This window comes from Hemiscyllium ocellatum, chromosome 18 (genome assembly GCF_020745735.1).
Source record: "Hemiscyllium ocellatum isolate sHemOce1 chromosome 18, sHemOce1.pat.X.cur, whole genome shotgun sequence".
Taxonomy (NCBI): Eukaryota; Metazoa; Chordata; class Chondrichthyes; order Orectolobiformes; family Hemiscylliidae; genus Hemiscyllium; species Hemiscyllium ocellatum.
In genome coordinates, this window is record NC_083418.1 from 28,788,387 (window position 1) to 28,815,514 (window position 27,128).

At 40.6% G+C, this 27,128-nt stretch overlaps 1 protein-coding gene across 1 annotated transcript in view; it reads left to right on the top strand.

Annotated features, from left to right (window-relative positions):
* The window catches only part of ptprja (protein tyrosine phosphatase receptor type Ja), a 138,646-nt gene that overhangs the window by 30,092 nt on the left and 81,426 nt on the right, over positions 1 to 27,128 (top strand). Inside the window, exons 12-14 of the mRNA XM_060839174.1 lie at positions 17,512 to 17,787; positions 20,567 to 20,839; positions 24,331 to 24,597. Coding sequence (XP_060695157.1) covers positions 17,512 to 17,787; positions 20,567 to 20,839; positions 24,331 to 24,597 — 816 coding nt within the window. The remainder of the gene's footprint in view (positions 1 to 17,511; positions 17,788 to 20,566; positions 20,840 to 24,330; positions 24,598 to 27,128) is intronic.

Genomic DNA, 27,128 nt, shown 5'->3' on the forward strand with positions numbered 1-27,128 from the left:
TGAGCACATGGACCCATTTACTTAGCTTCTCACCATAGGACATCTGTCTCATTCCAGGGACCAAGGCTTGTGAACCTTCCCAGCACTGCCTTTACTGCAAGCATCTCCATCCAAAAATATCAAGTTTGAAGTCTTAGTATGTTGAAGGCTGTGCTTGGTCATGAGCTAAACGTTGTAGGAGTAAATATTGTGGTTTTTGACTTCAGAAACACCAGACAACAGCACAATGTTTTTACTTATAAATGTATTATCAATATATGTATTTGCAATATTGAATGAGTGAATATAACCCTCTGCACATTATTTGAGGGGCGGCACGGTGGCACAGTGGTTAGCACTGCTGCCTCACAGCGCCTGAGACCCGGGTTCAATTCCCGACTCAGGCGACTGACTGTGTGGAGTTTGCACGTTCTCCCCGTGTCTGCGTGGGTTTCCTCCGGGTGCTCCGGTTTCCTCCCACTGTCCAAAGATGTGCGGGTCAGGTGAATTGGCCATGCTAAATTGCCCGTAGTGTTAGGTAAGGGGTAAATGTAGGGGTATGGGTGGGTTGCGCTTCGGCGGGTCGGTGTGGACTTGTTGGGCCGAAGGGCCTGTTTCCACACTGTAAGTCTAATCTAAAAAAAACTATATAATGGCCTTGCCCCTGACAATTCCTTCCAAGCTAACATTCATGAAACGTGATCATTGTGGAAAGGGACTCTTGTGAAGGTTAATAATGTTTAAATCATCTGTTAATGAGAGAACAAGTAGTTGAAAACATGGCAAATGATCTAATTCCCATAATTTTGTTTCTCCCCTGTATGCCCCCTCCCTCTTGTGAACAAGAGAGAGAGAGAGCGATGAATTGAATTACTTTTTTTTTCCTGTCTGAGAGTAGACGTCTTCCTTTTGCCATTTGAAGTCAGCTGTGGTTTGCCCCAATCTTTAAGGGATCCAGAACAAAAACAAAAGTCAAGATTCTTCAGACCCCTAAACTCAGGAGAAGATCATTAGCATACACAGACACAAGTCAAGCATACACTTGCAGAAGTACTCAGGGAGACAAAAATGGAAAGGGAAGAGTTTACAATTTGGAATTATTGAAAACTCAGTAACATAGGCATTATCATTTCTAAAGATTTCCTATTTAAGTGTGCATTTTTCTCTTCTTCATACAAGTTCCAGTTAGATATGCAGGTTTCTTTTAAACAGCACCTTTTAGCAGTGTGTATACATGATGATATGGCAGCAGAGCTCACTGCTCTGAGCTACCCTAGTTCTTACTTGATAGCAGAGTCTCTAACAAATGACCACTGATGGCAGAGTTACATTGCTCAGACATTCAGCTGCATATCCAGGAAACCCTAAATATCTACCTCTTCCCAAGTACTTTCCCTGATTTCTATCTTGTTCAGTTAAAGCATTTTGTTAACAACATTGACTGAAACATTTGATTATATCTGTTACAAAGTGAATGTCAACACTTGGGATTCTGAGCAATCCAAGATGGAGGACGGGAAAAATTTCTGGCTATAAGAGCTGCTCCTTTTTTTTTGAGGTATTTTAGGTGTTGGAGGTGATTTCCTCGAATTCCAGGAGCAGCAATTACTGTTTTATATGCTGTTGCATTTTTTGGAACTTTGGGAAAAAAAAGTCAAAACAACAGCAGCTTAAAAGGGAGAAGAACAGACAAAGGAAGCATGTGGTGAGGACAGTGCAGGAGAGAGAGAGAACCTGTACAGTTAACGCCTTTGCTGTTTGAATTAGTGTATCGCTGAACATCGGAGTGCATCTGGGAAAATTAACAAACAGTGAAATTCACAACTAATCTTGGAGGAACCTGTTTGGGCGAAGTTCACAGCACAGAATCCGATAAGTTAATTGTTGTTTTAAGTCTATCCAAGAGAGAGGCTGCAGTAGTGAGTACAGTGGATTCTTTCTTGATTATATGTTTTTGGAGATAAGTCTCTTGATTAAACTTAAAATATAAGTCATAACTATTAATTTTAACCTGTAGCAGTGTTTGCAGAGGAATAAGACGGTGTTATTTTCTAGGTCTGTAGATTGTGAAGGCGCAAAAATATGTGCTGCTTGTCAGATGTGGGAGTTTAAAGAGAGTTTAAGGGTTACTGTGGATTATATCTGCCGTAAATGCTGTTGGATACGAATCTTATCAGATCGAGTGGATTGGTTGGAGAGACAAATAGAAGCGATGAGGAATTTGCAACAATTTGTGATGGATGGCAGTTATAGGAAGGGGGGGAAAGTCTCAGATACAGTCACATAGATGGGTTAACTCCAGGAAGGGTAAGAGAGGTAGGCAGCTACTGCAGAAGTCTTTTGTGGATATACCCGTTTCAAACAGGTATGCTGGTTGGGAAAATGTAGGGGGTGATGGGTTCTCAGGGGAATGTAGCACAATCAGCCAAGTTTCTGATATTGAGACTGGCTCTAATGCAATGAGGGGTACGTCAGTTTCCAAGAGATCAATTGTATTAGTGGATTCTCTAGTCTGAGGTACAGGCAGACGTTTCTGTGGCCAACAGAGAAAAAGCAGAATGGTGTGTTGTTTCCCTGGTGCCAGGATCAAGGATGTCTCAGAGAGGGTGCAGAATGTTCTCACGGGGGAGAGGGACCAGCAGGAGGTCATTGTCCACATTGGAACCAACGACATTGGAAAGGAAAAGGTTGAGACTCTAAAGGGAGATTACAGAGAGTTAGGCAGAAATTTAAAAAGGAAGCCCTCAAGGGTAGTAATATCTGGATTACTCCCAGTGCTACGAGCTAGTGAGGGCAGAAATAGGAGGATAGAGCAGATGAATGCATGGCTGAGCAGCTGGTGTATGGGAGAAGGATTCACATTTTTGGATCATTGGAATCTCTTTTGGGGTAGAAGTGACCTGTACAAGGAGGACAGATTGCACCTAAATTGGAAGGGGACTAACATACTGGCAGGGAGCTTTGCTAAAACTGCTTGGGAGGAATTAAACTAGTAAGGTGGTGGGGTGGGACCCAGGGAGATAGTGAGGAAAGAGATCGATCTGAGACGGGTACAGCTGAGAACAGAAGCGAGTCAAACAGTCAGGGCAGGCAGGGACAAGGTAGGACGAATAAATTAAACTGCATTTATTTCAATGCAAGGGGCCTAACAGGGAAGGCAGATGAACTCAGGGCATGGTTAGGAACATGGGACTGGGATATCATAGCAATTACAGAAACATGGCTCAGGGATGGGCAGGACTGGCAGCTTAATGTTCCAGGATACAAATGCTACAGGAAGGATAGAAAGAGAGGCAAGAGAGGAGGGGGAGTGGCATTTTTGATAAGGGATAGCATTACAACTGTGCTAAGGGAGGATATTCCCATAAATATATCCAGAGAAGTTATTTGAGTGGAACTGAGAAACCAGAGAAGTATGATCACATTATTGGGATTGTATTATAGACCCCCCCCCCCCCCCACCCCCCAAATAGTCAGAGGGAAATTGAGAAACAAACTTGTAAGGAGATCTCAGCTATCTGTAAGAATAATAGGATGGTTATGGTAGGGGATTTTAACTTTCCAAACATCTACTGGGACTGCCATAGTGTTAAAGGTTTGGATGGAGAGGCATTTTTTAAGTGTGTACAAGACAATTTTCTGATTCAGTATGTGAATGTACCAATTGGACAAGGTGCTAAACTTGACCTACTTTTGGGAAATAAGGCAGGGCAGGTGACTGAGGTGTCAGGAGGGGAATACTTTGGGGCCAGCGACCATAATTCTATTTGTTTCAAAACAGTGATGGAAAAGGATAGACCAGATTAAAAGTTGAAGTTCTACATTGGAGAAAGGCCAATTAGGCAAGAACTTTTGAAAGCTGATTGGAGGCAGATGTTCGCAGATAAAGGCACGGCTGGAAAATGGGAAGCCTTCAGAAACGAGATAACAAGATCCAGAGAAAGTATATTCCTGTCAGGGTGAAAGGGAAGGCTGGTAGGTGTAGGAATTGCTGGATGACTAAAGAAATTGAGGGCTTGGTTAAGAAGAAGGAAGCATATGTCAGGTATAGACAGGATAGATCGAGTGAATCCTGAGAAGACTATAAAGAAAGTAGGAGTATACTTAAGAGGGAAATCAGGAGGGCAAAAAGGGGACATGAGATAGCTTTGGCAAATAGAATTAAGGAGAATCCAAAGGGTCTTTACAAATATATTAAGGACAAAAGGATAACTAGGGAGAGAATAAGGCCCCTCAAAGATCAGCAAGGCAGCCTTTGTGTGGAGCCTCAGAAAATGGGGGAGATACTAAATGAATACTTTGCATCAGTATTTACTGTGGAAAAAGATATGGAAGATATAGACTGTAGGGAAATAGATGATGACATCTTGCAAAATGTCCAGATTACAGAGGAGGAAGTGCTGGATGTCTTGAAATGGTTAAACATGGATAAATCCCCAGGGCTGGGTGTCGCCGAGAACTCTGTGGGAAGCTAGAGAAGTGATTGCTGGGCCTCTTGCTGAGATATTTGTATCATCAATAGTCACAGGTGAGGTGCCGGAAGACTGGAGGTTGACAAACGTGGTGCCACTGTTTAAGAAGGGTGGTAAAGACAAGCCAGGGAACTATAGACCAGTGGGCCTGACTTCGGTGATGGGCAAGTGGTTGGAGGGAATCCTGAGGGACAGGATGTACATGTATTTGGAAAGGCAAGGACTGATTAGGGATAGTCAACATGGCTTTGTGCATGGGAAATCATGTCTCATAAACTTCAGTTTTTTTGAAGAAGTAAAAAATAAGATTGATGAGGGCAGAGCAGTAGATGTGATCTATATGGACTTCAGTAAGGCGTTCGACAGGGTTCCCCGTGGGAGACTGATTAGCAAGGTTAGATCTCATGGAATACAGAGAGAACTAGCCATTTGGATACAGAACTGGCTCAAAGGTAGAAGACAGAGGGTGGTGGTGGAGGGTTGTTTTTCAGACTGCAGGCCTGTGACCAGTGGAGTGCCACAAGGATCGGTGCTGGGCCCTCTACTTTTTGTCATTTACATAAATGATTTGGATGCGAGCGTAAGAGGTATAGTTAGTAAGTTTGCAGATGACACCAAAATTGAAAGTCTAGTGGACAGCAAAGAGGATTACCTCAGCTTACAACGGGATCTCGACCAGATGGGCCAATGGGCTGAGAAGTGGCAAATGGAGTTTAATTCAGATAAATGCGAGGTGCTGTATTTTGGGAAAGCAAATCTTAGTAGGACTTATACACCTTAATGGTAAGGTCCTAGGGAGTGTTGCTGAACAAAGAGACCTTGGAATGCAGGTTCATAGCTCCTTGAAAGTGAAGTCGCAGGTAGATAGGATAGTGAAGAAGACGTTTGGTATGCTTTTGTTTATTGGTCAGAGTATTGAGTAAACGAGTTGGGAGGTCATGTTGCGGCTGTACAGGACATTGGTTAGGCCACTGTTGGAATATTGCATGCAATTCTGGTCTTCCTATCGGAAAGATGTTGTGAAACTTGAAAGGGTTCAGAAAAGATTTACAAGAATGTTGCCAGGGTTGGAGGATCTAAGCTACAGGGAGAGGCTGAACAAGCTAGGGCTGTTTTCCCTGGAGCGTCGGAGGCTGAGGGGTGACCTTACAGAGGTTTACAAAATTATGAGGGGCATGGATAGGATAAATAGGCAAAGTCTTTTCCCTGGGGTTGGGGAGTCCTAAACTAGAGGGCTTAGGTTTAGGGTGAGAGGGGAAAGATATAAAAGAGACCTAAGGGGCAACTTTTTCACACAGAGGGTGATACGTGTATGGAATGAGCTGCCAGAGGATGTGGTGGAGGCTGGTACAATTGCAACATTTAAGAGGCATTTGGATAGGTATATGAATAGGAAGGGTTTGGAGGGATATGGGCCGGGTGCTGGCAGGTGGGACGAGATTGGGTTGGGATATCTGGTTGGCATGGATGGGTTGGACTGAAGGGTCTGTTTCCATGCTGTACATCTCTGTGACTCTTTGACCTCTCTGATAATTAAAACCTGAAACACCCAGAGAAGCTAACCTCGCCTTGTAATCTGATTTTTAAAAAATGTCAAATGATATAATCTACCTACCCCCACTCCCACAAATTTCACTGATAACACTTTCTGTGTGATCTGAACATATCCCAAGCCAGTATGTTTTTTTTTTCCTTTCTAAGTCCACGTGGTTGCATATTTCAGACCTCCCTAATCTAAGTCTTGCAGCCACCTTCTTCTATCCACCCTGTTTCATGGACGAGGACAGAGCTTGGGCAGAGTTTTCAATTTTAAAATCACCATGGGCTTTAACTTTGTTCCATCTGCCATACAGTCAAGTACCACAATGAATCAACTCCTTTCATGGCCAGTAGTCTGAATCAAAACTATCTTTCTCCAATCTTGTCCGCAGTTCTGTTTATTGGGGTTTCATCCATATTGCCGATGCATGCGAGCCTGTACCCGTTTTTTTTTCTGATTTCTGATTACAAAGCAATGGGACCCAATTAACTTGTCATTACGTTCTGATGTTAGATATTGGCGATCTTGGTTTTCTGTCTAAACACTAAATCGTACCTTTTCACAAACCTACTGCACTGGCTTTGAAATCACTGAATCCATCTTTTTTTGGATTCACATTGTCAAGTCACGATGCTTCTGTTCAGATGACAATAATTAACCCAGTCATCAATTTTTTCCTCTAGTTATGACATCTTTCCTCAGTTGGCATACTTCTGCTTTAAATGTGTGGCTTTTTTCCTATAATCTCGAACAAGCGTTTGAGAAACACACAAATCCTTTGCAGCTGTGGTATTGTTGGTCTTCTGTGGAACTTGAACAACTTGTAGTTTAAATTGTGCTGTATACTTGTTTCTTCATGGTGCCATTTTGTCAGGAAAGTTTGGGGAATTATACGACAGGTTTGGAGCACAACTGTATGCGACACCTACATGTAAAGAATTGAAGCAACAGTGGGAAGACAAGGTCAAGAGCTGCCATAAGGTATCATAGATATTTGTGATGACACAGGTATTGCATTTGAATCAAAAGTTTGCAAATCATGCCCTTTAAGGTTACATATATGATCAGGAAGAGACCCCTGAAAACTAGGGTCAGCTTATGCACAAGGTATGTGAAAACTATCAGATCTTTGAACACAAAAGGGGTCTACTTATACACAAGAATGTCCTATGCACCAATATATATGGTAATTTAAATTATGCCCAGGATACTATAACCCAATTGAATTTGAATTTATTGTATTGACAACATCTGACCAATGAGAGAGAATGATGTTGGAGGAATAAAAAACATGGGCATTTTGAAAATTGGGCAGAGCAACTGCCACTGAACTGCAGAGCCAACTAACATGGAGCAGGAGAGCAAAGGCATCCAAAGAAATAAACATCTTGCTCTCAAAGAAAATTCAGAAGGCACTATGTATCAAAAAGTACCATTTCCTATAAAAACACACACAGTAAAAAGAAAGAAGATCCAAGTAGAAGACAGCAGGATGAGAAGACCAGAAGGAAGACAGCATAAGAGACTGTGTAGACTTTGAGAAATTATGTTAACATAATGTTTAACAACTGTGTTATTGGAAAGCATATTAATAGAAATGTGTTCAGTTGAGGGATAGTGGTTAGTTCGAGGAAAGAGTGTTCAGTGATCAGTGTTCACTACTATAGTTAGGAAAATGAATTGTTTTTTCGTTAAATAGTGGCACTTAAGGGTTTTCTTTCACAGACACTAGTCACAGATTGTAAGGCGAGCTTTGCTGGGTGTTTGGTTTTAATCAGTGGAGGGGTTTGACCTCAAAGTTGTAAAGTTTTGGGTGCTTATCATTCAGGATGTGGACAGATTTGGAAAGGTTTGGGTATGAAAGGTCCCAGCAGATTTAAACACACTTAGGTGATTAGTTTCCTAGATCTTTAAATAAACTTAGGTAAGAAAAATCTGTTTAATTTTGACTACTTGTCATTGGTTAGATTAAAAGTGAAAGAAATGCCACTTTCAGTTACTAAGTGTTTTCTGGGATGGAAGAAGTGACTTTGGGAATTTTACAAATGGTGAGCAAAATACAAGCTGCTGCAATTGGCAGACAAGCTGGAGATGGAATTGCCCATCTCTCTGAAAAAAAGAAGGGGTTATAACTGAAATAGTTCAACATATAAATGTGTTGGAAAGGCCATTAGAATTTTTGGAAATGGCTAAATTTCAATTGCAGATGAAATGGCTTAAGTTAGAAGAGGAAGAAATGAAGAAAAGATTCTTAGCAGAGCAAAGAGAGAGAGAAGAAAGAGAAAGTGAGTTGCAAATTTTCATTCGTATATAAGGAGTAAGAAGGTAACTAGATAAAAAGATTGGCCCACTCAAGAACAAAGGTGGAGAGATATGCATGGAATCAGAGACAATGGGTGAGATTCTTAATGAGTACTTTGCAGCGGTATTCACCGAGGAGAGGGACATGATGGATGTTGAGGTTAGGGATAGATGTTTGATTACTCTAGGTCAAATTGGCATAAGAGGGAGGAAGTGTTGGGTATTCTAAAAGGCTTGGTGGACAAGTCCCCAGGTGTGGATAGGACGTATCCCAGGTTACTGAGGGAAGCAAGAGAGGAAATAACTGAGGCCTTATTGGATATCTTTGCAGCATCCTTGAACACAGGTGAGGTCCTAGAGGACTGGAGAATTGCAGATGTTGTCCCCTTGTTTAAGAAGGGTAGCAAGGATAATCCAGGTAATTCTAGATTGGTGAGCCTGACGTCAGTGGTAGGGAAGCTGCTGGAGAAGATATTGAGAGATAGAATCTATTTACATACTGAAGAAAATGGGCTTAAGCAACATGGTTTTGTGCAAGGGAGCTCATGTCTTAATAGAATTCTTTTGAGTCTGTGACAAAGTTGATTGATGAGGAAAGGACTGTAGATATTATATACATGAACTTCACTAAGGCATTTGATAAGGTTCCCCATGGGGTCCAGGGTGTTCTAGCTAGATGGATAGAGAAGTGGCTGGGCAATAGGAGACAAAGTAGTAGTCAAAGTGAGTTTCTCAAAATGGAGAACTGTGACCAGTAGTGTTCTACAGGGCTCCTTGTTGGGACCATTGTTGTTTGTGGTATATATAAATGATCTGGAGGAAGGGATAGATGGTCTGATTAGCAAGTTTGCAGATGACACTAAGATTGGTGGAGTAGCAGATAGTAAAAGGGACTGTCAGAGAATATAGCAGAACATAGATAGGTTAGAGAGTTGGGTTGAGAAATGGCAGGTGGAGTTTAGTACGGACGAATGTGAGGTGATGCCTTTTGGAAGATTCAATTCAAGAGTGACCTATACAGCAAATGGAAAAGCCCTGGGAAAAATTGATGTACAGAAAGATTTGGGTGTTCAGGTCCATTGTACCCTGAAGGTGACAGCACTTGCCGATAGTGTGGTCAAGAAGGCATTCATTCCTTCCTCAGAAGGGTTATTGAGTACAAGATTTGGCAGGTCATTTTACACTTGTATAGATCTTTTGTTTGGCCACATTTGGAATATTGCGTGCAGTTCTGGTCACCACATTAACAAAAAGATGTGGATGCTTTGGAGAAGGTGCAGAGGAAGTTCACCAGGATGTTGCCTGATACGGAGGGCACTAGCTATGAAAGAAGTTTGAGTAGATTAGGATTATTTTCATTAGAAAGATGGAGATTGAGGGGGGACCTGATTGAGGTCTACAAAATCATGAAGGGTATAGATAGGGTAGATAGCAAAGAGCTTTTTCGCAGAGTGGGGATTCAATTGCTAGGGGTCACTCGTTCAAGGTGAGAGGGAAAAGTTCAATGGAGATATAAGTGGAAAGTTTTTTACACAGATGGTGGTGGTTCCTGGAATGTGTTGCCAGCGGGGGTGGTAGAGGCAGGCACAATAGCATAATATAAGATGTATCTAGACAGATACATGAAGGGGCAGGTAGCAGAGGGATACAGATATTTAGAAATTAGGCAACAGGTTTAGATGGAGGATCTGGATTGGCGCAGGCTTGGAGGGCTGAACGGCCTGTTTCTATGCTGTAAATTTTTTTGTTCTTTGCAAGTTAAATTAACAGGATGGACATGAAGGAAAAGGTAACAGTCAATACAAATATGTTAAAAAATTGCCACATTTCAACGTCTTTTTTATTTTATCTGAAAAATTGGCCAGGCAGAATAAGTGACCAGAGAACTTGTGGGTAATGCTAGTTCAGACTAAGTTGGTCGGCAAGGCAAGTGAGGTATTTGCAGTGCTATCAGATGAGGGGGTCAAGAGATGATGCAGATGTCAGACAGGCTACTTTGAGTGCTTATGAATTGGTACCAGAAACATATAGACACCGGTTCAGAAACATAGGTCTGGCCTGATTCTTTCTTTATGTTGAGTTTGAAAGACTAAACGTAGCAATTTTGATAGATCGGTGCGGACCTTAAAAATAGATGAGATCAATGAGGCTGTAAGGGAGATTATTCTGCTGGAGGAGCTTAAAAACTCACTTCCAGAGATGATGATAACTTATGTGGACGAACAGAAAATTTCAAGAAGTGAGAAGAGTGGCAGAAATGGAGATGAATATACATTTACGTTGGTGCATAAGGTGAAATTTAGCTTCTGAAAGGAATTCCATCCTGTGAGGGATAGAAATTGGGAGGGGGGAATACAAAAGGAAAAAAGATCACTCTGGAAATAGTTCACACAGGTGAAAAGGAAGTGAAAGGCCTCAGGTGTGGCCACTGTGGTAGGATGGGTCACGTAAAGTACTAGTGCTGGTCGTTGCAGAAAGGCACTGGGAGAAAAGATGCGTTAAAGGAACTAAGCCAGTAGGATTAGTAGAAGTAATAAAGGAATCCCCAAGAAACGTTGAGGAGCTGCAGGTGAGTGCACAGCCTCGTGAGGGACTGGGTATTGAGGTTATGTCCAATCTCTTTAATGACTTCACTTCTGTGGGGGGTAAAGCATACTCAGGAAGAATAGGGGGAGAAGGGAAGAAGTTATCATTTTAAGAGCTATGGGATCTGGTCAGTCTCTAATAGTAAGAAATGAAAGCATTTGCATTCTTCCTGACGTGTTACTCAAGAGGGTGTTAATTTGTGGAATAGTTGGACAAAAATGTAGCATTCCCACTGTCAGATCGGGTTGGACAGCTAAATCAAAACTGGAGAAGTAACAGTGGGAGTGATTGACAGAATGTCAGTTCCAAGAATATAGTTTGTTCTTGGGAACAAATTAGCAGCATGCAAGGTGGGAGTGATGCCCCTTGAGATGGAGAAACCGAAGAAAAACCTGGGAACTGAGGAATTAAAAGAAAAATATCCTGGAAGTTTTCCAGACAAGATCCCACTATTACAAGTTACAGCAAGCAGGACTACGGACAATACCCCAGGTGCGGCCTCACGAATACCTTGAACAATTGCAGCAGAGCCTCCCTGCTCTGAATTTCAGTCCCTCAGTAACTGCTCTTAATTTCAGTAACTGGCCAGTAGTTACCTGTCTTTTGCCTACATCTTTTTTTAAACAGCGGTGTGACATTTGCTGTCTTCGAGTCCACTGGGTCCTGCTTGGAATCCAGTTGGTAAATTACCACTAATGCATCTTCTATAACTTAACACCATTTCTTTCACACTCTGGGATGCATTCCATCAGAACCAGGAGACATATTTACCTTTAGACCCTCAAGTTTGCTCAGGACTATCCCTTTAGTGAAAACAATTGAATTGAGGTCCTCCCCTCCCATCGTATCCTTAATATCATTATTTGGCATGTTGGACACATTTTCCACTATGAAGACTGACGCAAACTAGTTATTCAAGGCCCGGCCGTTTCAGCCTTACCCAATATTATCTCCCCTTTCTCATCCTGCAAGGGACCTATGTCCACTTTAGCTACTCTTTTCCATTTTATATATTTATAAAAAACTTTTCCTACCTGTTTTTATATTCTGTGCTACTTTGCAGTCAAAATCCATCTTCCCTTGCTTTATTGCTTGCCTCGTGGTTCTTTGTTGCTTTTTAAAGTTTTTCCAATCTTCCTGTTTCCCACTACTCCTGGCTACTTTGTAAGCCTGAGTTTTTTGGGATGCCTTGCTTTATTTCCTTGGTTATCGAAGGCTTGCTATCCTTGTTTTTGACTGGAATATACTTTCCTTGAGCACTGTGAAAAATCTCTTTGAAAGTCCTCCACTGTTTCTCAACTGTTCCACCAAATAACTTGTGTTCCCATTCTAATTTAGCCAACTCCTTCCTCATCCCATTATCATCTCCATTGTTTAAGCATAAAATCCTGGTTTTAGATGATAGTGTTTCACCCGTCATTTGTGTCCGAAGTTTGACCATACTGTGATCACTCTTTTCGAGAGGATCCTTAACTATGCGATCATTAATTTTACCTGTCTCATTACACAGAACCAGATCTAAGATTGCACGCTCACTAGTAGGTTCGGTAGTATGCTGTTCAAGAAAGTTATCGCAGATGAGTTCTATGAGCTCCTCTTCAAGACTGCCTCTACCAACTTGATTAAGCTAACCAATGTGCATTTTCATGTCTCTCCTGACAACTGCCATTCCATTCTTACATGCCTCAGATATTTCTTGATTATTTGTGCCACTGCAGCGTTATTATTGGGTGGCCTATGACTCCCTCCCATGACTTCTTCCCCTTACTGTTTCTGATCTCCAACCAATTAGGTTCTATGTTTTGCTTCTTATTTCCTACATTGTCTCTTCCTATCACCCTAATCTCGCTCTTAATTAAGAGCGCGACCCCACCTCCCTTACCTTCCAGCCTATCCTTCCTAATTACCTGATACCCCTGTGATAGAGCATCAGATATGGAAGGATGACCCCAAGGAATGTGAAGATGAAGGCCATCGAAGAATTTCAACAACCATCCCGGAAGAAAGAGCTGCATCAATTTTGTGGACTAAGCAGATTCTACTCTAAGTTTTTACTAAACTTCAGCAGCATGGTGGCACTGCTGATGGATTTACTAAAGAATGTGAAATTTCAGTGGACAGAACAATGCCAGGAGCCATTTCAGAATTTAAAAGCTATATTAACCATTGCAAAAGTTTTAGCGACACCAAATATTTTGAAATCCTTTAAAATTGCAGTCAATGCTAGCGATATTGGGGCTGAAGCTGTATTGATGCAGGGAGATGACAGATTTGAATGGCCAATTGGCTACTTTTCAAAGTAACTCAATATCCACCTGAGAAAATACTCCACCATTGAAAAAGAACTATTGAGTTTCATATTGGCCAGTGTGTCAGAGACTGTTGTATACACTGATGACAACCCTCTTATGATTTTGGAAATATTTAAAATTAAAAATGAGACTATTTCATTAGAGTCTTATGTTGCAGACTTTTACTTCACAAAATGTACATGTTGCAGGTCGTAAAAATGTGATTCCAGATGCGTTATTGTGGATTTAGAAAGTGTGTATGAGGTTGGACCGTATCGATTCCAATGTTATATATGTGTGTGGAATTAATATGAGAGGAATAACTTAGATTAATGACATACGTATTTCATAGTAATGGCATTAAGAATTAGAGAAACCAAATGAAGCCATCTTTTCATTTTGATGATTCATTTTTTCTTAAGGGGAGAGATGTTATGAAGTTGAGGGAGTATATGCTCACCTTAAGATAGGAAGTGTTTTCTGAATTTTGAAGTAAATTTAAAGCACAGCCATAGCTGCCAGAACAGAACAGCTAAGAGATGGGCTGTTCTAAATAGATACATGCAGCAAATGGCTGTTCAGTGGATACCTGAATTTTAGTTGCTGTTATGACAACAGTTCAAATTTAAGCAATTAATTTAAATTATGCCCAGGATATTAAAACCCAATTGAGTTTGAATTTATTGTATTGACAGCATCCGACCAATGAGAGGCAATGATGTTGGGGGTATTTAAAAAAGGGCATTTTGAAAATTGGGCAGAGCAACTGCTACTGAACCGCAGAGCAACTGCTTTAAAGCCAGAGAGCAAAAGGCATCCAAAGAAATAAACCTGTTGCTCTCAAAGAAATTTCGGAAGGTACTATGTATCAAAAAGTACTGTTTCCTGTAAAAAAACACACGCAGTAAAAAGAAAGTAAAAGATTCAGGGAGAAGACAGCAAAATCAAAAGACAAGAAGGAAGACAGCATAAGTGACTGTGTGGATTTTGAGAAATTAAGTTAATGTAACGTTTAATAATCATGTTGGAGCAGCATATTAATAGAATTGTGTTCAGTTCAGAGATAGTGTTAGTTCGGGGAAAGATTGTTCCGTTTGTTAGTAGTTTTGTTTAATGTCTACTATTAGAGTTCGGAAAATAAATTGTTATTCTTTCTTCAAATAGTGGAAATTAGGCATTCTCTTTCACTCAGTCAAACGTATGGCAGATTGCAAGGTAAGGCAAGCTTTTCTGTGTGCTTGGTTTTAATTAGCAGAGGGATTTGACCTCTGCATCTTTAGGCGTGCTATTTCAATAACATAGGTCCCATTTCTATCAATCTAATTAATAAGAACAATAAATTAAAACTTAGTCTGTCAAAGTTCACACAGAATTGATCCTCCTCAACTTTCTGTATCTTTTTTCGTCATCTTCTTTCCAAAATGCCTTCTCAGTTGTTTTCTAGTGTCAAGAATATTTGTTAAATGTGCCTTTATAGATAGACAGTACTTTTTAGCGAACATGGCGATTTCTTGTGTGAGCCTGGTATTTCTCTCTCAGATGGCACTTTCATCTCACCCCTTCAGATGGCAGTTGGCTTTCCTCTCTGTCCAGTTGACCCTCTGTTATATACCACCTATGACATATCAAATTCTTGTTATGTGATTGGTTTCATGTTGTCAACACCATCAGATATGAATTTAATTGGTCCTTTAGTCTCCAAGTGCCTTTTTTAAATGAATTGGCCGAAATTAAGCTATTGTCTGGGTAAAAATATTGCCTGCTAACTGTACAGCTTTTTGATATATTGAGTCAATTCAAGCACCCACAGCTGCTTACCCACAGACATTCAATTTTAAATCTCTTGGTATGCAAAGCATTTTCTCTTAAAGTGATGATGCAGTACTCTCCCCATTTTACTATTTTACCATTTCTACACACCAACTTTGTGACACCATTAAACTGAATGCATTTCCAACCCCACTGTTTCTAAAGTCCATTGACCATCGGTACAAACACTGGAGATCTCACATTTTTTGCTGATCTGATTATTCAAAATGGTGCCAGATGGTGGTGGCCTGTGGGCTGACCTTAATCTGTGTTTTCAGCAGCTGGAGTGGAAAGATTAGTACAATTATCACCACCTTTACAGTACTTGGAGGACTGATTGCCTCCAGAGCTGCTGCTTCATTCTGAAGACCTGTGGACGCTCATTTAATTATCGCTGCCTCTTGACTGGGCACCAGTTGGTTTTATCTCTTTCACGATAGCTTCTGTAGAAAAGATCATTTGACAGTGAAATGCCACTAAATGGTAAAGTTGCATCTTTGAATAAGACCTATGACAATGGCACATCATTAACCACATAATGAGATTTTGAGGTTATTATTTAGGAGTGTCTGTCGAGGATCTTTTCTTTCTTTGCTGTGCTACTTACCTGTCTGATCTTATACTCGCTCTACACTTCTCTTTTCTTGATTCCCTGCTCAGCCTTCTATATTCAGCCTGGTCCCAACTTGTATCATCTGCCTGATTCTGTCACAAACGCACTTTTTCTCCTTCCTCCCAATTCCCATTTTTATCAACCAAGTAGAGCTGGATTTATTTGCCCAAGCTTACTCCTTTTGACCTTGACTGTACCTGAACTGTTTTCTCTTTAAAGGCAGCTCATTGTTCAGTGACATCTTTGCCTGCCAATGTTTGGTTCCAGTTTACTAGGCTAGATCCAGTCATCGTCCATTAAATAGGTTTTCCAATTATTCTTTGTTATTGCTGTTTGTCCTTTTCCATCCTTCTCATATAATACACTGTTCCCTAAATGTTCTCCTGCTAGCATTTGACCAACTTGGCCTACCCCAGTAGAACCAGGAGTAGCATCGTATCTTTCTCATTGGGCTTGAAACATTCTACTGTAAACATTTCTTCTCACAATACTTTAGAACTTTTGCCTCTTTCCCCTTTTCACTCCCAGTATTCAAGTTTGTTTTTGGATTATTAATATTCCTCTACTGTAACTATAATTGCACCTCTCCCAAGTTTCCTTACAGATTTGTTCATCTATCCCTTATATACTACATGAAGTAATTGCAACTTCTTTGTTCCTTAACTGTAGCCAAATAGGTTGTGCCCTTTCCATTCCTCTTGCATCCTTCTACCAACTTCTGCTTTTCAATTATTTCTACTAAATCTATGTGCACTGATTATTGACCTTACTGCTGAGGAAAATACATTCTTCTTATCCACACTGTGGTCAATGAGTGTTACATTAAACTACCAGGCTCTACGAGCTGCTACTGGTGATGTTCCTTGAAGACAAAGACCCTTATAACCTGCAGTTTGACATCAGCATATTATGGCTGGTACTTTGCACCATCGATTATAAAGGCTTGGAAGGAGACCACCGAGAATGTGCTGGAAGGAGTGAGGTTTCATATGGAATGCCAAGTGCAGGTCGGTGTTACAGGAATGAAGAGATTGCAGCATTACCTCTGATATCGTAAGATAAGGGAAAATTTGAGGATGAGAACTTAAACTGTTTCAGTTATGTAGCTAAAATATGTGATGGAATAGGATTATAACTGTCATGAAGTATGCTCCTTATTGCACTTGTGTGTTTTTCACCAAGAATCTGACCTCATTCCCATTCCCTTCACTTGGCATCAGTAACCATTTTACACTGGAAATCCTAAAGGCTGCTCCACCTAACCTTCCTGATGAAGGGCTTTTGCCCGAAACGTCGATTTTACTACTTCTCGGATGCTGCCCGAACTGCTGTGCTTTCCCAGCACCACTAATCCAGAATCTGGTTTCCAGCATCTGCAGTCATTGTTTTTACCTAACCTTCTCAATGACTGCCACAGAATTGGTCTTCCTACAGTTGAGCAGCATTTTACATTTTTTCACCTATTGAGACAATGGTGTCTGCTCGTTTTATTTCTGCTCATCCAAATTACTTCTAAATATTTAATCCTTACATTTTCTTTCCAAGGATAAATAATCATTTGTGTGATTATAGAGTAATATGTAGTTGAAGTGATTGAGCTATGATTAATGCTTATCTTTTAATATTTTCCCCTGTCATCTCTTTCCCATTCCTATTTGTCTCCACATCATGAACGTCATCTGCTGCCACTATGCTTCTTGATTTTCATTTTCTCCTAAAATCTTTTTAATACAAATGCCTCAGAATTGTTACATGTAGCTTTTCCTTTTTTATATGTTTTTGAACCTAGGATACCTAGTGCATTATACTTTCATTTCCCTTGTCAAGTTTTCCAGTTTGAAGGAAGTTTGTGTGAGATGTTTCTTGCACACTGCTGTAAGCAACTGTTTATTCAAAGAAGTGGGGTAACTGTTTCAACAGAACCCAATGAAGTACAGGATGTGATGGTGGTGGAAGCTGGCACCAACTTTGTAACCTTGAGTTGGAATCGACCACCAGATTTTAAGGAAGAGTATGAGTACGTGGTGCTGACCAAGGGAAACCCAGCCCCTTTGGGTGATAATGGAAGCATAACTGTGTCAAGTGAGAATGCTACTGTAAAAGGACTGACGTCTGGAACAGAGTACAATTTTACCGTAATAACACTGGCAGCAGATGGGACTCGGTCAGATTCAGTGACAATATCTAACTACACAAGTAAGTGTTTATCTTGGGTAAGTCAAATGATATCTGAATAAAAATATTTCCTTAATCTTTACCATTTCTATGATCACTAGTTTACTGACTGCATGAAACATTGAGGCTGCTTTCTGTATTAGTTGTTGCCTTTCTTGATTGCTTCACAAGTGATATGAATTCTGTATAAAGTCTTTAAAGTACCAAAACTTCACCGCTTTGATTTGTATAGAGCTAACTTTAAGTTTTATTTTTCTGGTTGATTTATTGCACCACGATACCTCAACCAAAATAGGTTTTAAGGAAAAATAAAACGCCCATGCGTAATAAATTTGGGTATGTGTCGAAAGTCCAGCTTTGATGGTTAAATTATTCAAAGTATCAACCTGGCTTACTAAAAAGCACTCTAGTCTTTATTCAGAATGTTGTTTATTCAAACTTGATTGCAATGTTTGAGTATATAATTTAATCTAGCTTCAATGTATAACTGGAACTTCTCTCTTTCTCTGTCTTCATTGCTCAGTCCTTTGAGTATAGGAATTGGGACATCATATTGAGGTTGTACAGGACATTGGTGAGGCCTCTTCTGCAATACTCTGTGCAGTTCTGGTCGCCCTGCTATAGGAAAGATATTATTAAACTGGGGAGGGTTCAGAAAAGATTTACAAGGATGCTGCTGGGAATGAAGGGTGTGAGATTATGGAAATAGACTTCTTAGCAAGTTGAGGGGTGACCTTTTTGAGGTTTATAAAACCGTGAAGGGCATGGTTAAGATGAATGACAAGGGTCTTTTCCCTAGTGTGGGTGAGTTCAAAAGTAGGGGGCATATTTTTATAGTGAGAGGAGAAAAGTACACGAGGAGCAATGTTTTTTATTTACACACAGAAGTGGTTCGTATGTGAAATGAACTGCCGGAGGAAGTGGTGGATGCGCGTACAGTTACAGCATTTAAATATGTGTAGGTTAGGTGAATTGGCCGTGGTAAAATTGCCCATAGTGTTCAGGGATGTGTGGGTTAGGTGCATAAGTTAGGGGTAAATGTAGAGTAGTAGTGGAATAGGTCTGGGTGGGTTACTCTTCGGAGAGTCGTTGTGGACTTGTAGGGCCAAATGGCCTGTTTCCACACTGTAGGATTCTATCTTCTATCTATCTAAAACAGACATTTGGATAATTTAATGAATAGAGAAGGTTTGGAGTGACATGGGTGAGGCACAAGGAGGTGGGACTAGTTTATTTTGGGAAAATGACCAGCATGGACTGGTTGGAGTCTATCACTCTCTCCTCATTTTCTCCATTTCTCACTCTCACTGTATGTCTTTCACTCTTGCTATGTGTCTCTTGCTTTATTCAGGAGGGCTTCAAAAATACCAGAGTAATTCTCAAATAAACAAACAAAAGTTATTCCAGGGCCCTGGCCAAATTGGCTTGTCATCTTCAGTTTTGGATTTTACCAAATGCAAAACTGACTGCATGTATTTGCTAAAATATTGATTACTTTTTATAAAAAGAAGTTGGCTGTGAAGTGTCATGGAACATTCTGAAAGCATTACACACAAATGACAAATAGAAGTTGCTCACAATACTCAGCAGGTTGGCAGCATCTATGACAAGGGAAGCAGATTTATCAAAACCAGCAATGGCTGGAAAAGCTCAGCAAGTCTGGTAGCATCTGGACAGACAAAGTATAATTAACATTTCGAGTCAGTGGCCCATTGTTAGGGCAGATTTATCATTTCAGTTCAATGACTTTTCAGCAAAGCTGGTAGACGTTAGAGGTTGTCATGTTTAAAACAAGTGAGGAGATAAAGAAGGACTGTTGGATGATGTGAAAAAAAAACCAAAGGGAAAGTTTGTAATTAGCTGGAAGGCAGGTCTGTTTACATGACTACAAGGAATGATGTCAGAGGGGCTGGCAATGGAACAGTGAAGAAAAATAAATGTGTCTCAGAATTTTATTGTAAATGGCCATAGCATCTGCTGCTCAAAATAATGGGAGAATGGGTTGTGACCTCATCGTTGACCTCATTGGGATGCCTGAGTTGGAAAAGTTGTCAATCTGGCTTCGGTTAAACTTTTTGATGGAGGTGAGATTAGAGCATTTGGAAAGAAAGTCGGATGGAGATGTTCAGCACAACAATTGCCCCGTTAGTCTTTGCCTGTCCAAGTTTGAGGAGACCATAAGACTTCATGCATCAGTCCTGCCATCCCAGAAATTGGTGTGTATATTGTGCGTCTGTACGGTGAGATTAGATAATATTGGGATGTTATTGCATGCAAAAAGCCTGCTCGCTGCTCACCAGTGAGAATCTTTTCTTGCCATTCAACACTTGGTTGGAAAATGGGACTTCTTGTTCTTGATAGTGAGAAGCTCCGCACTTCTGATCTTGTGATTCTCCCAACTTTCTCGATAGAATACAGTGTCATGGAAGGTTCTGCCCAGTATTTTGGTTGAAATCTGCAAAAACCTTATAAAGTAGGAATAAAACCATTTCTGTTTATATACTATCCCTTTGCTCCTACATTTTTACATTGTGTTGCTGGTTCATACAAGGCTGTTCATAACCTTCCACTAGAGAAAATCCAGCTGATGCAGGCAATGTACTTCATTGTGATTGATCCTGAAGCTTCTGTATAATCCTGAGCTTCTTCACCTTCTGTCAATTGGAGAGAGTGGTTTTCTAACGAGTACAAGTAAAAATTACAATCCTCCTCCAGATTATCCAAAAGCTCAACACTTCATTGAGCTGCAGCTCGCATTCTACTGGTTAAAGATTCCAAAGCTATTCTCTCATCCATACAGGACCTGTCCAGATACCGCCAGAGAATATTACAGTTGAGAATAATGGCACAACCAACACTTTGATTGTCTCCTGGGTTTCTCCATCCGGCAATGTGGAGAAATTCTTTGTCTTTGTTCAAGATATCAGAAGTTTAAAACAGCAAACCAACAGTACGGATTCTACAATGCCAATAACATTCATCGATCTTCAACCTGGGCGAGAGTACAACGTCACTGTGATTACAAGCAGTGGACCTTTCAATGTATCTTCTGAAAATAAGATTGGTAGAACAGGTGAGTGGAATGCAAGAAAATCAGTTTGGATTGAATCCATTTAACCGTAATATGGCAAAGGTTTTCACCTGCTTAGAAATTATAAAAATTAACAAGAATTTACCGGCTAGCAAGAGTCATAGAGATGTACAAGCACGGAAATAGACCCTTCGGTCCAACTCGTCCATGCTGGCCAGATATCTCAATGCAGTCTAGTCCCACCTGCCAGCACCTGGCTCATATCCCTCCAAACCCCTCATATTATATACCCATCCAGATGCCTTTTAAATGTTGCAATTGGACCAACCTCCACCACTTTCATACACATGCCACCCTCTGTGAAATAGTTGCCCCTTAGGTCTCTTTTATATCTTTCCCCTCTCACCCTTAACATATGCCCTCTAGTTCTGGACTCCCCCAACCCAGGGAAAAGACCTTGTCTATTTCTCCTATCCAATGCCCCTTATCATTTTATAAACCTCTAAGGTCACCCCTCAGCCTCTGACACTCCAGGGAAAACAGCCCCAGCCTATTCAACCTCTGCCTATAGCTCAAATCCCCCAACCCTGGCAACATCCTGAGCTACAAAGCATTTAAGTTTTCACTCATGTAGGATACTACATATAATGCCTTTTTGGAGAACAAAGTCGCTGAAGTGGGATCTTTGTGTGGAGGTTTTATTACAACAAAAGATTAATCATTTGAATAGATGAGCTCTTCCAATGCCAAAATATTTACTGTTAGTAAATTTCTTCACAATTGCTTACAGCTTCAGGACCATGAGCCCCCCAGAATCTGTGGATTTAGCGAAATAACACAGCAGCATCCTGTGCTAACTTAGTACAAGCACATTTCACATAATTTTAGCCACTGGCTTTTTTCTAGAGGGTTGCAAACTAACCGCCATGAAACAGCAGTATGGAACTTACAATATGACAGCCATGTCTCCTAAACAAGCACCACATGAAATTTGGCATTGTATGCCAGCAACTGGCAACTGGGTGTGCAAAATATTTGTTTACTCCTAAACTTCATTGCTGTTTTAGCCAGAGTAAATAAGGAAATATACACCATCCTTGGTTGGACCACAGCATTCCTTATTCTACTGTCATTCTCACCCCCCCCCCCATTGGAAAGTGTTTCAAAATGAAAATATTTCTACAGCAACTTTGACTCCTTTGTCAATAGATGGAGCAAGTGTAAGCTTGACTGTCTTAGCTGGATGGCTGATGTGGCTCAGATTGGTTCCAACAGCGTGGGATGAAATGTGGGCTGAGAGTATGGTGCTTAGCAGGTCAGGCAGCATCTGGGGAGCAGGAGAATCGACATTTCAGGCATAAGCCCTTCGTCAGGGATGATGCATGGGATTAAATGCCATTCTGGCTTACTAACTCGCAACACTGCACGCATCAATATCTATTAGATTTCTAACCTACGTTGACTACTAGCCTTACAGTGCCTTGATTGCAAAAGTCTCTCTCTTATTTTCAAATTCATGACTTTGTCAATCTTGTAACTTCCTCCAGTGCTGAAATTTTCTAGGATCTCTGATGACTATGAATTATTGACTCTGTTGACTCTGTACACAGAGAGTGGATCATATATGGAATGAACTACAAGTATAACTCTATGACTGCAATGTTTAATTCTAATCTTGTAGGTATCCCTGCTTTACATTATTCCATATGACAGAGTGTAACATGGGATTCATAACGAGGTAGATGAATTAATTCCACCAATGCAGAGAAATTGGTTCAGTCTGATAGACAACATTTGAATGTGCTTACAATGTCACCAAAGCTGAGCATGAAATATTCCAGGATATTTGACTGTTAGAAAAGACAAGAAAGTGAAAAAGCCAATGCAACAAGTCAGATAATGCAGGATAAGTAGAAATAGAGACAGAGGATCTGAATTCAAAATGTCAAATAAGAAACAACAAGAAAAAAGTAGTTTGAGTAGTTTCCAAGTTCTTGATAGTGTTGATCCAGTCATAATTGAAGGAATTGGGAGAGTATATGATGAAAATAATGCAGTAATCCTGGGGAACCTCAAATTTCATGCAAGCTGAGCAAACCAAATTGGCCAAGTTTCAGTTTTTGTTTGGTGATACCTTTGTCAGGTCCTGGGAGCATCCTAATTTGTAAAACCACTATAATAAATACAAGTTGTTATTCTTGTTTTTGACATTGTGGTTACTGTTATCCATTGTAGATTTTATTGACCATTGGAGAAAAATATATTCCTTGAAGATGCCATCAGGTTCCATCTTGGTGTAGTACAATTTAAAATTTATGAAGTTTCATAATCAAACTGGAGAAATCCCTGCAGTGAAAGCTCGAGATAGACTATTGTCAACAAAAGAAACATTGTCATGTTTTCTATTACTTTATGTCCATCTGTTCTTTTCACTATAATCAATTGTCTGTTGTCATCCACTACCATCCATCCTCCTACTTTCCTATTGTTTTTCCTCCCACTTCATGCTTCCACAAAATTTAGCGGACAAATTTTAGACCAAGACACTAAATGTTGCGTATGAATTGCTGATGAAAGCTCTGTTTTCATTAAATTATTTGCCAGAAGCAATATGTTGTATACTTTATCCCAAAAGCCTTTATTGCAAAGCAGCATCTGAACTCCAGTGGTACTAGAAATGTTGAATCATAAAGTTTTGATTTTAACTTGTGTAAATATTGGCATGCAAACTCATCAAAAGGGCAACATGAAATCCCAACATTCATCATTTTAGCATTTGTTTCAATGTTGTCAGAAGAAATTTCAAAAGAATATGTAGTGCATTTGTTTTCTGATATTTTCACATTTCCACTCCAACACCGAAACTGATGGATTGTATTCACACCCTCACCCAGATAGTTTTGAATACACAATATGGATTTCTTGATAATGCAAATGCTAGGGCTGTTAGTAGAAACCTTACAGAAACCCCTAAAATCACAATGTCAGGGGTCATTTTAATTGGCAAAAATGTTTTTAAAAATCTCGAATCCTGTCAGAGGTGTGTTGCAAGGTACAGGCAGTGAGATCTCTATCAGGGGCCAGTTCAATGAATAATAGTTTTTGAGGCTGCATGCCTCCATTTGGACAAGTTTTTAAGATGATAATTTTAACCCACAGAGGCCTGAGATCCTAGTAGGTATCTTTCAAAACCTCCTGCATCTATCAGGTAACAACACCGTGAACCAGGAGGAGTGTTCCTTCTAGTTCTGCAAGTTTCCCTGTTTAAATAACCAATGGAAATCCTGATTTCATCGCCCCGCTCTAACTCTCATGACAACTTCAATCTCTTCATGGGGCTCCAAGAAAATGTGAGAAATCTCTTGGCTCTTCTCTTCCTACATGTTGTATGCAAACTTTCCCAAAATAATGACAACTTACGTTTAGTATAGAAAAACTTTTGCAAAGTAACTCAGAGGCACAATAATCAGGAACTTAGAAATGTTAGTGTCAGTGAGAGTGACTGTTTTGCATCTTTTATTACCCCCACGCAGTTCCCAGTGTTCCTGGAAATATCGCTGTGACCAACTTCAACACGAATTCTATCTCGCTAAACTGGGGCGCGCCTGCAGACATGGAAGTCGGACATTATACTTTCAACGTCACCTACAGTGGTGATTCCAATATTGAGTCAATAACAGCAAATACAAACTCCACCACAATTTCAAATCTTACTTCTGGAACTAATTATGTCATTTCTGTGGCGACCATTGGACCTGGTGATTTGCAGAGTGGATTTGTGGAAACAACTCAATTCACAAGTAAGTGTAATTACCAAAGCAGTTTTGTTCTGAGAAGTGAATTGGATGGTACAGTCACTCAGTGGTTCACAATGCTGCCTCATAGCACCAGGAATCCAGGTTCCATTCCAACCCTGAGTGACTGTGTGGAGTTGGCATTGATTTCCCAGTGTCTGCGTTGGTTTCCTCCCAGTGCTCCAGGTTCCTCCCACAGTTCAAAGATGTACAGGTAATGTGGATTGGCCATGCTAAATTGCCGATAGTGTCCTGGGATGTGCAGGTTAGGTGGATCAGCTATGGCAAATGTGGGGTTATGGGGCTAAGGATATGGACTGGGGCTGGGTAGGATGCTCTTCAGAGTGGAATTGCAGATTTGTTTGGCCAAATGGATTCCTTTCCACACTGTAGGGATTCTGTGATTTCATTCTGAGTTGTTTCCCATTTCGTCCTAAATTCTTCCTAACTCCCAGGAATCAAATGTGTTATTTAAAAGTTTGCTGCCAACATAAAGCTAGATGGGTCTGTGAGGGGTAAGTAAAGAGGCTTCAAGGCAATTTAGACAAGTTGAGTGAGTGGGCAATTGCATGTCAGGCGCATTCATAGGTGGCACGGTGGCTTAGTGGTTAGCAGTGCTGCTGCACAGCACCAGGGACCTAGGTTCAGTTCCAGCCTTGGGTGACCGTCTCTGTGCAGTTGTGCATTCATTCCATGTCTGCACGAGTTTCCTCCAGGTTCCTCTCACAGTCCTAGGATGTGTTGGATAGGTGGATTGGTCATGCTAAATTGCCCTTAGTGTGCAGGGATATCCCGTGGGAATACAGGATTACAGGGATAGGATTGAGGGATGAGTCTGGGTCAGATGCTATTTGGAGGGTTGGTGTGGACCTAATGGGCTAAATGGCCTGCTTCCACACTGTAGGGATTTTATGATTCAATGTAATGTTGGAAAAATATGAAGTTGTTCGCTTCAGTAGGAAAAACAGAACGGCTGAGTGATATTTAAATGGTGATAGATTGAGAAAAGTTGATGTACGAAGGGGTGAGAGTGCCTTGTATACTGGTCATTGACCAAGTAGGCAGTTTGAAAGGCAAATAGTATGTGGCCTTATTGTAAGACAGTTAGAGCTCAGGAGGAAGGAAGGAAGTCTTACTACAGCTGTATGGGGCCTTGGCGAGTCTATACTTCTGGTATTGTGTGCAGTTTTAGACTCCTTACCAAAGAAAATATATACATGCCAGTGACAGAGTGCAGTATAAGACTGATTCCTGGGCTGAGTTTTGTTGTATGAGGAGAGATTGGGAAGAATGAGAGGGAATCTCGGTGAAATGTGCAAGTTTCTGACACAACTAACCAGGTTGTGGACCTGATGTTCTGGACCCCCAGTATTTGCTCTGTTTATCAAGTCATTCATTGACACACTCATCTCTACTGCTTGTTCATGTTCCCTGCTGAGATGTGAAACCTTCCAAGACCTCTGATCTGGTTTCTATTATGGCTGAAGTGTAACACTGTACTGGTCAGGACTAATGATCCCTTTCATGTTTTTTGACCACCTGGTGAGTAGTCTACCTTCTTAAAGTGACAGCTCCCATTCCCAGGACTTTCCCAAGTTTAACTTTTAACTTTCAGTAAAAGTAAGTTGTTACAACTTTAATGCATTCAATAATTTACATAGAATATATCTGATAATCTGGCTTTCCCCAGGAGCTCAGTTATTGTGTTGGTAATCTTGGATGCTCAATGCAACCTTAAGAAAAATGTCTGCAGTTTGTAAGATGACTGCTTATTGAACATCCTATAAACTGTCTAACCTATTACACTCAGCGTAAAATCTAAACAACCACATTTGTCTTCAGAATCTCCTAATCGTGTGATCTCTTAGACAACTACTGATGTTGCTTACGATTTATCTGTTTTTTTGTATGTATTTATAGGTCTAGCTAATTCTTTACTATACATCATCAAGGGTCAAATTCCCTAATGATCTTACTGAAACACTTGTCCTCCCTCCTAACTGTGGCCTGCCTGACCAATCCCAACCCCATACGCCTTGGTCTGAGAGCAGCATCCAATGTGTTTAGTCTCCGCTAGGTACACTGCTGGCAGTGGTCATTTCTCCCATTAGCACTTCTGGGACTGAAGACCTGCTAGCCCTCCAATTAGGCTGCTCTTGGAGGTGACCTGTCACTAGGCAATTAATATCCTGATTGCCACAGAATTCAGATGGAGCACCTTGAAACAGCCAAGGTAGTGTGTAATAGCCAGGTGACAAGGTGTGAACTGCTCACCTCTTTTTAGCCCCATCAGCCAGTCGCAACAATTATTTTAAATTCTTCTAAGCATATAGCTATGTCACACTTCAAGTAAGATGTCATAGCAGCCAAAATTAATGAACCAATTACTAGGATTGATTATGCGTAAGAGGATTTTTATTACTTATTAACCTGAAGGAAAGATAATCAAATGCAACATCAAACTTGCACACAAACTCAGCTATAAAGTTTTAAAAGGGGGAGAGTGTCTCGCACAATAAGATGAAGAATATGCTGTA